Source organism: Canis aureus, chromosome 9 (assembly GCF_053574225.1).
Source record: "Canis aureus isolate CA01 chromosome 9, VMU_Caureus_v.1.0, whole genome shotgun sequence".
Lineage (NCBI taxonomy): Eukaryota > Metazoa > Chordata > Mammalia > Carnivora > Canidae > Canis > Canis aureus.
Window position 1 is genome coordinate 68,620,262 of NC_135619.1, and position 14,911 is coordinate 68,635,172.

Genomic DNA, 14,911 nt, shown 5'->3' on the forward strand with positions numbered 1-14,911 from the left:
GCTGCTCCTGTGCAGGTAGCTGTCTGTTGTGAATGACCATCAGCAGCCTTGCAGTTGATGATATAGTAGCAGTTAAAGTTTCAACTAAAACAAGGTAACTGTAAATGAGACACATGGTAGTTGCCTTCTTGGAAAATTCAGGTGAAAAATACTCTTTCTTATAGAAAATCGAGTTGATTTCTTGGTTCCAATAATTGATAAGTAGGATTTTCATTTTTAGGAATATTAAGTGGAATGTGGCACAATTCTTTATCATGAGAAACACCAAAGAATATTTAGTGTCCCAGCAAGTAGTAACCCTTAGTAGCTGTGACAACAGAAACACAGATTTTTTAGGATGTGATTTGGAGGGTGGTAACTCCACTTGCTGAACATCACAAAACTGTTATTTTCCAGAGTAAAAATTTTGATGTCAACTTAAACTGTAAACAAATCATGTAGAGATACTTGAATTAGAAAATTTTTGTGCATCTCATCTCGATTGAGCTGTTTATCAGAGATTGTGCTAATGAACCATCAAGATTTTCAAGGAATTTTTAGTTACTTTGGGAGGGAAATGTTGAGTTGTCCTGTACCTTGAAACATTTTAATGGAATGCTTTGTAGGATTGTCTTTTTTCTTTTCTTCCTTTTTCTTTTCTTTTTTTAAAGATTTAATTTGAGAAGGAGACAGCATGCATACGAGTGGGAGGAGGGGCAGAGGGAGAGGGAGAAATAGACTCTCCCCTGAGCAGAGACCCTGAGATCATGAGTTGAAGGCGGATGCTTAACTGACTGAGCCACCCAGGCACCCCCTTTGTGAGATTTTTTAATAAAACAAATATTTTAATAAGTTCAATACTCAAATTCTTACTTCCGGTCTCTTCCAACTTCTCTTCAAATCTTTTTGATCTCAGGTATTGGCAGCTATATCCCTGTAGTTGTTCAAGCTAGAAATCTTGGAGTCCTCCTTGACTTTTTTTTCATAATTTGATGTTAATGCATTAAAAAATCCTTTTGCCTCTACTTTTAGTGTCTTTTGAGATTCCTGCTACTAATGGCTATTTCTACTGCTATCACAATAGTCCAAGCTCATTTGTCATTGCTCTGTTGTATTCGCATTACTAGTTTCCCTGGCTTGCCCTAGCCCAGCTATTAATGGGATAATAGTTATTCTCAGTCAGCATCCAAAATGATACTAAGCCAAATCATGCCTTCCTTTGTTAAAACTTGTAATGGCTACCAATTTCTTTTGGAAAGAAGTCCAAGTCCTTCCTTACTCTAGTGTGCAAGATTTTACCTGATTTGGCCTTCTTATTATGTCTGGTCTCATTTCCTGTTGTAAGTTTAGAGTCCTTTATCCAATATGTCTTGGAGCCAGAAAGGTAATAAAGCTAGTAAGTAATATTCCTAGTGGGGCTTGCAGCAACATCTGGTAGTCAGTGACAGTAACATTTCTTCGGGGAACTGTTCAGGATTCATATTAAGCAAAGGTAGAGACCAAATAGTGATAAGAGGTTAGATCAAGGCTAGTTGTTGCCAGATGAGTTTTGGTGCCAATTTTAGGAAAAACTTACGTGTTTGGAGCTTTGGCGATTTCAGAATTATTCTTAGGGGGTTATGCACCTTGCCTTTTCCTTTTCTCCAGTGGTCCTTTTGTTGTTCCTCTAACATTCCAAACATCCGCTCAATTGAGGAAATTTTGCCCTTAACCTTGGATCTGCTGAAATACTGTTCCACCATTTATCTCTTTCACTTCCTCACTTTCATTTCAGTCTCCATTTTGATGTCTTCTCAGTTTCCAGGCTAAGCTTGTCTTCCCTACTCTATTTTTTTCCATGGCACTATTATCTGATAGGGGTAATTTTTTACTTTGATTTTTCCTGTTTACTGTTTGTCCTACTAGAATGTAGACTCTGAGAAGTAGTTTTTTAATTTTTTAAAATATACATACTTCAAAGATTTTATTTATTTTAGAGAGTGATCATGAGCAGCGGGGAAGGGCAGAGGGAGAAGGAGATTCCCTGCTGAACAGAGAGCCCAATGGGATGCGGGACTCTGTCATAGGTCCCTGAGGTCATGACGTGAGCAGAAGGCAGAGGCTTAACTGACTGAGCCACCCAGGCTCCCCAGTGTGAAATTCTTTTGGTCTCAATCTCTTCTGTATCCCCTATGGCTAGAACAGCGTGATATAGTATAGGTGCTCAATAAATTGTCATATGACTGAGTGAATGGATTTTTCCATTTGGGGATTCTCCGGAACTTACTTGAATGAATTTATTTTTAGCATTTTCTTTTTGTTCCTGTGACCCCTATTTGAGTTATTTCTATAATAGAAGATGTTACTACTTGTCTTAAAGTTTTATCCTGCATATTTTTGAAAAGGTATTTTTAGGTTTAGTCAATAATTGCTGCATTTGTTACCTAATTGGGCTAGAATTTTAAATAATTGTGGTAGCATAAAAGGGTATAAAGAAACCTTTTTTCCCCCAGTCCTGTTGTTTCTTAAAGAGTTACTCTTTGACGTTTTTATTTTAAGAGTAATTACATTGGAAGAGTTAGTATACTTTTGCTTCTATGCAATATATAGACCTTGTGGTAAAAGGTACTTAGAGTTTGCTCAAGCAATGGATTATGTCAGATTAGAGATCAATTTTGGCCTAATAGTTTCATGCACAGGATTGATAGAGAAGGATCCCTACTTACAATGGCTTCTCCTGAGTGAGTTTTACTGCCTTTGTTAAAATGTTTCTATTTCTTGTAACAATTTCCTAATTGTGTAGTTTATAGGCAAGCAATAAACAGCAAGATGTTTGAGGTGGACATGAAAATTGCGGCAATGCATGTAAAAAGAAAGCAACTCCATCAACTACTACCTAATCATGTTCTCCAGAAAAAGAAAAAGGTAAATGTAGAATGTACTTAACAAAAGGATTAGTAACATGTTTTACTGTATTCAGTCTATCAATAATAGCTCCAGCGCTTATAGAATCATTTTAAGTTCTGCTTGAAGTACATCATAGCATTTTAAAAATCTGTTCCAGGCAGCAGTTCCACTCTGTGAAACCTTGCTCCCAGTCGTGTTTCCTGCACATACTTGCAGACCTCAGATAGATTAGTGGTGATGCTTCCTATCCTTATTTTATGTAAACTTTGTCTCTTTCAAAGTCTTCTGTTCTTATCCATTTAATACTCACATCAGTATCTAATTTACTTTCCTCTTTATTTTATGTAAACTTTGTCTCTTTCAAAGTCTTCTGTTCTTACCCATTTAATACATCAGTATCTAATTTACTTTCCTTTAAAAAGTAAACCTAGGTTATATGTGGATCAAGTAAATTGTGTGGCTTTTTTAGAAAAATGGCTTTATTTTGTTAAGAATTCTACATGTATATTATTGGAAAATCCAGTTATTGGGTAGAAGATCACAAAGAGGTGACCAGAGTTAATGTTTTATAGTATGTTGTTCCTGGTAATAGTGCTTCCTATTGAATAACTTGCACCTATGTTTTTCTTAGTTGGACTTAGAGAGGATATATTAGAATTTTACTGCAGAGATGAGATGACAATTATATCATACTTGATTTCAAGAATAGGTAGCTTATTTCTATAATGGAATACTTACACACTGCAGTGAAAATGAATGGATTAGAGCTGCACATATTAATATATTCAGTTAAGGTTCTGATGAATATGTACTATTTAATAATTTTATAAGGTTTACAAGCTTAAAAAATGTAAAAGATTATATTATTTAAGAGAATATGAAAGAAAAGTATAGCATATATAATGGTATAAGCATCTAAGTCAAGGGCAAGAGCTGGGTTGATTTGAGTACACCCCTTCCCGGCTGTGAGAGTTGGGCCAGTTATATAACAAACACCATGTTCTTGATTAGCTGCTTCTCAAAAAGGGAGATAACATTTTTTACCTACCTCATTAGGTATTTTATGAGGATGGAATGAGTCAATACCCATACAACATGGTTTCGACTAGTGCTTGGCACATAACGAATGCTCATATTTGTTTCTGTTGTTATCACCATAACTTGGGGGTAGAGGTACTTGCTTTTTTATTTTGCTCTAAAATGTAGTTTTCAAAGGCATTTTCATTTTTAAAGTAACTTAGTGCATTAAAGCTTTTATGTGGCTTGTTTTCTTCTCAACCTAATGTTTTTAGGAGTTAACTAAATAATCTAGAAAGTGGCAAAAATGTACTGTTCTTAAGCCATTTTATTTGTCATAAAATATACATAAAGTTTACAATTGAGGAATTTTATTTTTAAACTAAAGTGTCAAGTCAGACATTTGTCCTCTGATTGTCCCTTGGTGTTATGAGTTTTAGCAGCCATACTTAAGTATGTATTTTCTACATGTAAGAATATATAAATATTTTTGTGTGATTTCAGAAGTGAATGTAAATAGATTGTTATATTCTTTAACACTTAACTAGTATATTTCTATTGTATTAACACAGCTATAACTGAGGTAATTAGATTTTCCAGAACCCTTAATTCTCAGATTACCTTTTTTTTAAAATTTATTTTTAAATATTTTATTTGAAAATATTTTATTTATTTGAGAACATTTTTAAATATTTATTTAAATAAAATATTTAAATATTTTATTTATAATATTTTTAAATATTTTATTTTATTAAATATTTATTTGAAAGGGCAGAGGGAGAAGCAGACTCCCCATTGAGCAGGGAGCTCAATGTGGGACTTGATCGCAGGGCTCCAGGATCATGACCTGAGCAGAAGGCAGACGCTTCAACTAACTGAGCCACCAGGCACCCCTAGATTACCTTTTTAAAATTCCTGTTTGCATCATTGTTCATATTTGGAACAATGAAAGTATAGTTAAAATAAATTTTATTCTATTAAGATATTATCTATCTAAATACAATCTTTTGGAATATAAAAAGAATTCTTAGTGATCAGAAATTTTTTAGTCCAAACATTGTATTTATCGAATAAAGCTTAACTGTATTCTCATCAGCTACTTTTCACATATCAGTGTGTATTTCTACATAGAAATTTCCACATATCATATGTATCTTTAAAAGGTTTTTGATGATTGTGGTGCTGCTCTTTGGCTGCTTATTATGTCTCCAGATTACATTATGTCACAAACACTACGTGGCTGCTTGGTATTTCTTTGTATGGCTACAGTATGATTAGGTCTGTCCTTTATTTGACATCATTTGGATTATTTCTAAATTGCCACTAGTAAAGCAGCACTTTCTTATTTTCAGAAGTGGTATATAGAAATCTAGATCCATGAATCTTTTCTCTGAGACTCTTATTAATAGCTTTCTTTTGTCAGCTGCTCTTTGCAAGGCACTGTATGAATGTTTTTCTATATTTAATGATACAACAACCCACAGGTATTGTCTTTTATAGAAGAAACAAAGTGGCTAATAAACTTGCCCAGGGCTGTATAGTAGGTGTGATTTGGACCTAGGTCTCAGTATAAAGCATGTGTGTTTATTTCTCTCTGTAGTATGCTCTGTCTTCATCTTTTATTAGAAAGTTTGGATAGAACATTTATGATGTTTTGGCATTGAAGTCTCTTGTGGTAAACTTGATATAAACACAGGCAAAAAAAAAAAAAGGCAAAGCAGAGCAGCCAGCTAAAACCTTGAGGTTCACAGATCATCCTCAGCTGTGCCCTGTTGTCTCACAGATGTTTGATCACATGATCAGGCAGGTAACTATGTAGGATTGAGGGTAATTTACTTTACAAATCCTTGTCTTGGGGAGAGTGAAATTGGTAGCATTTTTGTGTAGGAAAAAAGCTCATTAGAAAATTCATTTCACAACTGACTTCATAAACAAGTGGCATTACTCTCTCTTCCTCTCCCTTCTGCCAAATCTCATCTTTCCCATTTGATCAGTATTGATTTATGTACAAAAGTAATTTCTGTAGTGTAGATCAAAGGATGTCTTGAATTTGGGGAACTAGAGAGCGTGCACACACACACACACACGTGTGGGGTATGGGTTTTTGTCAGTAATGCAGTCATTTCTATTAAAATGTTTCTGTAGGTAAACGGAGCATCAAGGCTAAAAAGGATTCTGGAAAAAAATGAAATCAATTTGATACTTTAGTACCATTGATTGTAGAAATGGAAACTAAGTTCTTTAGAAGTCAACTTTCCCTCACAGAAACATTTGTAACTTAAGCTTTATTTTGGTTTTTCTAGGTTAAGTAACATTTTAAATGCTTTGATTTTTAAGAAGCAGGACTAGCATTAGGATTTACATGGGGATATTAAATTTTACTTTCAGAAAATTATTTCTGCTTTATTTTCGCAGGATAATTTATACTATTAAATGTAACCATGTTAGAATTCTGAGTTGGCAGTCAGAAGAGCAGAAATTCTCGCTTTTGAGAGAGCCGTTAGTTATTTGAGAGAGAATTGATTTACAGATGTTATAAGTGGTACTACACTATACTTACTTGATAGTTTTTTTTGAAATCACACAATTTTATGTGGATTGTAGAATAATTGAAAATTGATTTAAAAAAATTGGTCATAATCCCAAAAGCCAGAAATACTCATTGCTGGTATAGTGTTTATCATTAAGACTTTTTTCCTAATATATATGTTTCTATATATTTATAGTTCTCTGATTTAAGATCCATGTCTTTTCACATTATAGTGCTTTTTAGTGTGCAGTCCGTTTTATGAAGAGTGTGTATGTCTAATGTAGCATTCCTTTGTCCTTTTTTGTCTCCCTTGGAAGAACTGTAGTGTAGTCAGGCCTCTTAGAAGTCAGGAAGGATGTGTCTACCAAATCTTTGCGTTATAAGTTCACCATGACACTTGTGAGTTTTCATGAACTTACTGATTTTTGCTTTGTAGTAGAAATCATTTATCAAAGTACTATGTTTGTGTTTCAAAGATCCGGGTAAAATAAAGATATATTTGACTAAATATTTTATTAATTGCAGCATTCGACGGAAGGTGTCAGATTGACACCTCTGAATGACAGCAGCCTCGACTTGTCTATGGACAGTGATAACAGCATGTCTGTGCCTTCACCTACTAGTGCTATGAAGACCAGTCCATTGAACAGTTCTGGCAGCTCTCAGGGGTAAGGCAAACAAGGGAACGAATTGGAGTGGCTATTCACTAAACATACCTGCTGAATCCTCTTGTTAAAGTCACCTATTTAGAATATTATTTTTATTCCATCTTCTAATTTTTTTAAATATAGCAATTAAACCTATTTTGGGGGGAAAGTAATTTTTTTTTGTCCTATTGTGTCATACTTGTATTCCCTTTTCGGGACAGGTATATCTTAATTCAGATACGAATAAATGTTAGTACCGTGATCCCTCAAATTTCATAAAAGGTTGGTCTCTGACATGTATCGTTTAACTTAAGCTTTTTTGACTTTACTGTGGTGCAAAAGCACTACATAGTAGAAACCATACTTTGAAGTTTGAATTGTGACCAGGGCTAGCAGTATACTGTACCATAGTGTCTTGTGATGCCTGGCAGTAACAGCGAGCTGCTATTTGCTTTCAGCCCTGTGCTCACAGGGTCAGCAGCCATACTGAAAACCGTTCTGCACCAAATGGCCATTCTATTTTTCACTTTCAGTATAGTGTTAATAAATTACAGGAGATAGACAGCACTTTATTAGAAGATAGGCTTTGTGTTGGGTGATTTTGCCCAATTGTAGGCTAACATAAGAGTCCTGAGCATGTTTAAGGTAGGCTAGGCTAAGCTGTGGTGTTTGGTAGGTGGTTTTATATATTAAATGCATTCTTGACTTTAGATATTTTCATTTATGATGGGTTTAATGGTATGTAATCCCATCTTAGGTCAAGAAGGATCTGTACTGAGGCTTCTACCTGCTTCCAGTGAACTGGTGTGCTAAGGGGAATGGACAAGAGGGACAAAAATCACCTTTCTGTCCTGGAGCTACTTATATCTGTGTAGCAGGGGAACAGATCTTTGGAAATACTAGGGGCCTTCTAAAAAGTGAAGGTCTCTGTGGGCTGGTTTTAGTTACAGGAAGCTGCCTTTTTTTTTTTTTTTTTTTTTTTTAAGAATTAAGTGTCTTTTGGGGCACCTGGATGGCTTAGTCCATTAAGCATCTGCCTTCGGCTCAGATCATGATCCCAGGGTCCTGGGATCAATCCACTTATCGGGCTCCCTGCTCAGTGGGGAGCCTGCTTCTCCCTCTGCTTATACTCTTTCTGGCTATCTCTCTTTCTCAAATAAATTTAAAAAAAAAAACAAAAAAAAACTAAGTGTCTTTAAAAATATTTAACAAAGCTAAACATTTTTGTTATGAAAGAAATACATGGCTGTGGTGTCAACTAGAATGCAAAAAGCCATATTTTATATTTAACTTCTATAAATTTTTAGTGTTTCCTTGAATCTTTTTTTTTTTTTTTTTAATGGAAATTCCGGGAGATCTTCAAAGGAATTTTTATAGAAAGTCTTATACTTTGAGTTTAGGCACTGTACATAAAATAAGTGTATGTATGAAGTAACTTCAGAAGTTTAAATGATATTAGTTTCTTATGTAATACTAAATAACTTCTGTAAATAAGACTTCTGGATTGTAAATTTGTAATTGTATATTTGCTTAGCAAATTTTGAGTATTTATTCGCTAGCCATTTTGCTAGCTCTTTCTGGTTTTCTTCTTGCATCTATAGTTGTTCTCTGGCCAGCTCTCCCTTTCTGTTCAAATCATTAGATGTGTGTGCCCTTGAGGGCCCTCTTCACAGTCCTTGTTCCATCTTGGTATTTTCCCTGGGGGAGTGGGATCACCTGTGCTTGTTTTCATTTATTTTCATGTACCAATGAACTCCAAAGCTTTTTTTTTTTTTAAAGATTTATTTATTTGAGAGAGAGCACAAGCAAGAGGGACAAGGGCAGAGGCAGAAGGAAAATGTAAAGCTGACTGTGCACTGGGCATGGAGCCTGATTTGGGGCTCAATCCCAGGACCCCAAGATCATGACCTGAATTGAAACCAGCTGGACACTTAATCGACTGAGCCACCTAGATGCCCTGTGAACTCCCAAAGCTTTAATAAACTGCCCTGGTTACATGTAAATAGCACATGGGCATCCAAAGTCTAAGTCCTTTCATGTCTCCACCTTCTCATGGCATCACTGATCCACAGTTGGAGAGTGCAAGCTGCAGCCAAAGGAATGAGAGTAGACCACAGAGGACTTTCTGCTTTTATTTTTCTTTCAGGGAGTAATTAAAACAAGATTATTTAACTGTGATAAGATTTATTTGAGACAGAAAAGTTGAAGAGAAAGGAGAGTAAAGGATGGATGATTCGAGTTTCCTGAAATGATAGGAGGGAGTAGGATCCAGAACACAGAAGAGAAGGGATGGCTTTGAAAGCTTTTGTTGTTTATTTGGGCCACTAGGTGGTCTTTTAGGATGTCACAAACCTTTAGATTTTATATGCAGAACTTTTTTCTATTTCTCAGACCATTTTCTTACTTATATAGCCTTTGACAGGATTTTCTTATACCCCAAATCCGTTAAGTCTGTTCCCCCAAATCATATGAACAGATTGTTTCTGGAACTGTACTGTTTAATATGTCACTAGCCATGTGTGGTGATTTAAATTTATTAATATTAAATAAAATTAAATATTCAGTTTCTCGCCAGCCATATTTCAAGTGCAGAGTAGCTGCATCTATATAGTAACTACCATACTGGATAGCACAGCTATAGGACATTGTTCCAGAGGGTTCTGTTGGACAGCACTGCTTTTGAGTGTGTGCTTTTGGTTGTTGGCTATATTTTATCAAATAAAGTCAGTTACTGATGTATTCATAGAAGTAAAACTAAAAAATCATTTCCTTTAGAAAATAACTTCCCATACTAAATTTTGTTACGGAATTTTATACTTCTGCTTTGTCACTTTTTTTACTTTTTTTTTTTTTTTTTTTTTTTTTTAGCAGAAACAGTCCTGCTCCAGCTGTAACAGCAGCATCTGTGACCAACCCACAGGCTACTGAAGTTTCTGTGCCACAAGTAAATTCCACTGAAAGCTCAGGGGGTAAGGAGATGGGGTTGACAGGCTTGAGAATCCTTACACCATATTTGGCTTTAGCCTTTATTTTGAAAGATGGCTTTATTGATTAAGTGGTTTGAATTCAGTTTTTTAATGCTATTATCATTGATGTGAAATTAAACTCGGAGACCTAAAGCTTTACTTTACCCTCTGTTGATAGGATTTATTGTAATTTTTATGTGTTCATGTACTTATCTACTTAGGTACATCGAGTGAAAGCATTCCTCAAACTGCCACACAACCAGCCATTTCACCACCACCAAAGCCTACGGTCTCCAGAGTTGTTTCTTCAACACGTCTGGTAAACCCACCACCTAGACCTTCAGGAAATGCAGCAACAAAAATACCTAATCCTATAGTAGGAGTCAAGAGGACATCCTCACCTCATAAAGAAGAGAGTCCCAAGAAAACCAAAACAGAAGAGGTATCTATATATTAGTTAGCCATGGGAATACCAGCCTGCCTAGTAGAAGAAAATCTTTGTGAGCCAAAATTGAGAAGCAAAAGGAAGAAAGTTCTTAGAAAATGTTTAAGTGTAGTGGTTTAGGGCCATAGTCTCTCTTCACCCTTCCTACTCTTCTCGATGACTACCTCTTCCATAAAGCTGTGCCTCTCACATAAAGTTAGCTCATCAAGTCTGTAACACAGTTTAGCATGTCGTCCCAATTTCTTATTCTCTCATAACTATTATATTTTAGGTGTACTGATTCTATGGTTGCCCATTCAGGCACAGTTCTGTGATCCAAGTGGAGTTTTGGAGTTTCTTACACTGTACGTGGTATTACAGGGTTATTGAATATGAGGTTTTTAGGGAATTCTTACTGAATAACTGGCCAAATTTGCAAAGTCAGACTAATTTTGAGACCTTGAATGATTACTTCCTCCAACCCTTCAGGAAATTTTTTTAGCAATACTTTAACTTTTTATAGTGGCCAGTTTACCTTGCCAAAGTCTCAGATAATTTTAGGAAAACCATTAAAAGTGTACATTGATTCTGGTGTATCTTTGAAAATACAAAACAGAAGTAAGTTAAATTGTTAAAAAATTTCATTGCTCCCTGGAGTCACTCTCAGTTGTTTTCCTGTTAGTGGGACAGTCATCGTTGTCCCAGATGTGACAGTCCAAAAACTCCAATCTCATTGATTTTTGGTTGATAATTTGTTACTTATGAATTTACTCACGTCACCAAAGTTTCTTTAGAAAGGGAAAAAAATCTGGATTTTTCTCATAGGAGTGTTTTGATCTGTAATCATAAAAAATCATTGTTATTCATTTGTAAGTGTTCTATTTCCCAGCTTATTCTGAAGACTTTTGGTTTAGATTTTTTTTTTGATATAGTCATTATTAACTAAATATGAATAATTTGATGAATTTTGTCACTCTAATGATGCTGAATGAAGAATGATTATATTATATCATACTTTATAACATGTATTCTGAAAACCCATCTGCATAGTTATTTTAAGGCAGAGATTTGAAGCCTCTCTTGTACATCAGAATTTTTCAGAGTGATTTTTTTTCTCTCCTCTTCTAATAGAGATTTTACGGCCTCTTCCAGATACACTGAATCAGAGACTTGAGGAGTTAGGCCAGGGAATCTTTTTCTCAGACCCCTCAGTGCTACATGACTATGTTATGCAGCAACCTAACAATGTACTAGTTCTGGTGGAACTCCACATTGTGTCTATTGATACTTGTTTGGAGGTGACAGCATTGCAGAATTGACATTTCTTTATTGTAGTAAAGAACACGTAAGCATAACTATAGATGCCTATTCGTTCTACTTCTGATGATGATTTAATCCCTTAATGGCTCCCGAGAGCTCTGACTCCCGGTATCCTGGCACAATGTTGGTAGTTTCATTTGCACTTAACGTCATAGAAAACACTCCTGTTTCCTGTCTAGGTGGAGAGGCAATAGGAATAGGATGTTTTAACTTCATATGGACAATTTTAAATCTATGTACAAGTAGAGAGTCATTTCCTATGCCTGTGTACCCACTGTGCAGCTTCAGTTACACTGGGCTGTGCCAGGCCCTGCACTCTTCATTTTTGGGCCTTTTCCATCTTCCTCTGCCTGGGCTATGGAGATGAAAATCCAGACATTGTATCATCTCATTAGTTTTTTGAAAATCATGTATCTAAAAGATAAGGATTACAAAAAAAAAAAAAGCATAAATAAAATAAACTTGTCCCACTTAGAAGAATCAAGTATCTAGTCACTGCTCAAGCGACCCTGATTGTATCATCATTGATTTTTTTTAATAGTCTTTTTGTTCATTCCATTCTGTAATTAGGTAAGATCCCTGTGCAGCTATTGATTGATTCCTCTTAAGTATTCGTTAAAACAGATTTCCCTCCCTTTTTTCCTTGCAGTTTTTTTTGTTTGTTTGTTTTCTCTCAGGCTGGGTTTTGTTTATCACAGCTCCATGGAGTTGACCAAAAAAACCAATTTTATGATATAGAAGAGATCTTAGATCTTGAGTTTCAGTGGCTTTTCCATTTATAAAGCTGATTAAAGTCAGGATTAGAACCCAGGCCTAAATCTCATGGTGCTAAAGGAGAAGATTGTTTACGAATCCTCATTTTGGAGCTCTCCCAAACTAGGTCTTTTATTCTCTATTAATAAGTACTTGGTATAAGAAATTTTAGTAAGCCAGAAAGAAACACTGGTCTTAATTAATAATGCACTAATGTGTAGAGACATTACACCACACACCTGTAGGGGTTCAGGTGTGGTTAGGTCATATATTGCTGCTTAATTTGCATCATGTGCGAAGGCTTTACAAATATGTGAAATAAAAATAGACAAATGTTAGCCTTGGATTGTATGGTTAAATGATGCTATATATGTATTTTTAAACTTTTTCTTATGGAAAATTTCAAACATGTACGAAATTATAATATACAGTCCTGTTTGCATCACTTAGCTTCAGCAGTTAACAGCTTACGGCCAGCCTGTTTCATCTACACATCTACTTCCTTTCCCCTTGTTATGAAGCAAATCCCAGGCGTATCATTTCAGCCATAAATATTTCTGTGTGTATCTAAAGATAAAGACTTCTGAAAAACAAACTACAGTATATTATCACTATATATGTGTGTGTATTGATATATATGTGAGTGTGTGTGTGTACACACACACACACACACACACACATATATCATCGTATTTACCAGTATTAACAATAATTCCAAAGTGTTACGTATAGAGTCAGTGTTAAAATTTGCCCAGTTACGACAAATTACTGTTCGTGGTTTATAATGTTCGCAGGATACAAATAAGGTCCTTTTTAGAATTGGTTTATATTACTGTTATATCTCACATGGTTTTTATGTCTTGTTATAAAGCCACATTTAAAATGATAGTTTTGCCTAGTAAATACAGCAGAGAAATTAAGGTTTAAATAGTTTTTCTTAAAGGGATGTTAATTATAAGTCACTGTAGGAACGGGAAAGTGTAGCCATTTTTGGCTTCTCCTTTCCCTTCTTTACTGAAAATGAGTTATTTTTGAATATAATGATAAATTTAAAAAATTAAGACAGGAAGAGAACATTTCTCAAACCTCCTATTCTTCAGGATGTTACCAAGTTTTACTAAGCAGGAGGATTCTGTGGTTAATTAAATTTGGGAAAAGTTAAAGAGATATTCTTGATAGAACTTCTCAAAACCTTTTATAAAATGTGTTAATACGTATGTGAATTTTCTAGAATGAGGGTGATAGTATTCCAGGTTTCTAAATTGTTTGATCAAAGAACTTTTTTTCCCCTCTTCCTTACAAAAAAAAATTTTTTTATTAACTTCGTGATTTTAGGAATGTACTTTAGGTGTTGTTGATCAATAGTAACTGCTTTCTTCATATTCTTCTTAAGTTTGGAAGATACCAAAGCCAAATTAAATATGTTACATTAAAAATTTTTTTTCAAGTGAACGAGTGATCTACTTTAAGGTCATAGTTGATCTTACAGGTTAAATTACTTAATAATTTAAAAAATTCTATCAATTAAAGCATTAATTGGCAAATAATCTAAATTGTTCATTTTAGAGAATAAAGCTTTTTTTTTTAAAAACAGGATGAAACAAGCGAAGATGCTAACTGTCTTGCTTTGAGTGGACATGATAAAACAGAAACAAAGGTATACTAATTTAGCCTTGGAATACATACGCAATTAAGAGTACAGAAGATGTTTTAGAAATGTCTCTAGAATATTGTACTGTCTTTTGTTCTGTAGAGGTTTTAGACTGTTTCCAGTATTGTTTTTAGAGAAGTGTTTGTCCCTTTTGAATGTTAATTTATGATGCTGAAATTTAATTTCTCAAGTGTTTGAGGTGTTACTAAATGCAAGGTAGCCCGAGTGGACACTGAATGTAATAAGGTGATGAGTGAGGCATGTCCTGTGCCTTTAAAAACTTATAATTAAGTAGAGAAAATAAGATATAGAAGCAACTCATTACATTATCAGAGATCAAAATCATTGAGGCTACTGTGGGGTGGTGAGGGGCAGGAGCCAGTGGAATGTTATTTCTGAGTGAAGAAAGAGTAGTAACAGGCTTTGTAGAAGGACCATGTAGTATTTGATGTAGTCCTTCAAGGATATGTAAGGATTTGGGGCTGTCCAAGATGAGGTCATCTGACTCTTGGGGTGAGCGTATGGTATGTTTAGAGAATCTGTTCTTGCCAGAACCTTCTGGAGTGCATGGGGCTTGAGAATGAGGTAGATGAGGTGAGAGGGAGTGGTTTAGCCAAACTATATTAGACTTCAAATATTATTTTTTCAGAAATTGAAATGTACTGAAGGCTTTTTAACATTTTTCCTCTTATTGTAGAAAATTTGGAAATCCTCCTCCTCCCAAATTATTCCTATAAT

The 14,911-nt window shown here is 34.9% G+C and overlaps 1 protein-coding gene across 6 annotated transcripts in view; it reads left to right on the plus strand.

Annotated features, from left to right (window-relative positions):
• The window catches only part of PAPOLA (poly(A) polymerase alpha), a 57,955-nt gene that overhangs the window by 37,635 nt on the left and 5,409 nt on the right, over positions 1 to 14,911 (plus strand). For 2 of the 6 annotated variants that reach the window (XM_077910512.1, XM_077910514.1), the window contains exons 16-19: positions 2,762 to 2,883; positions 6,938 to 7,080; positions 9,931 to 10,028; positions 10,247 to 10,467. In XM_077910512.1, coding sequence (XP_077766638.1) covers positions 2,762 to 2,883; positions 6,938 to 7,080; positions 9,931 to 10,028; positions 10,247 to 10,467 — 584 coding nt within the window. Of the gene's footprint in view, positions 1 to 2,761; positions 2,884 to 6,937; positions 7,081 to 9,927; positions 10,029 to 10,246; positions 10,468 to 14,116; positions 14,180 to 14,911 lie in introns of all 6 variants that reach the window. The other 4 variants (XM_077910511.1, XM_077910513.1, XM_077910509.1 and 1 more) reach the window with 3 other exon arrangements.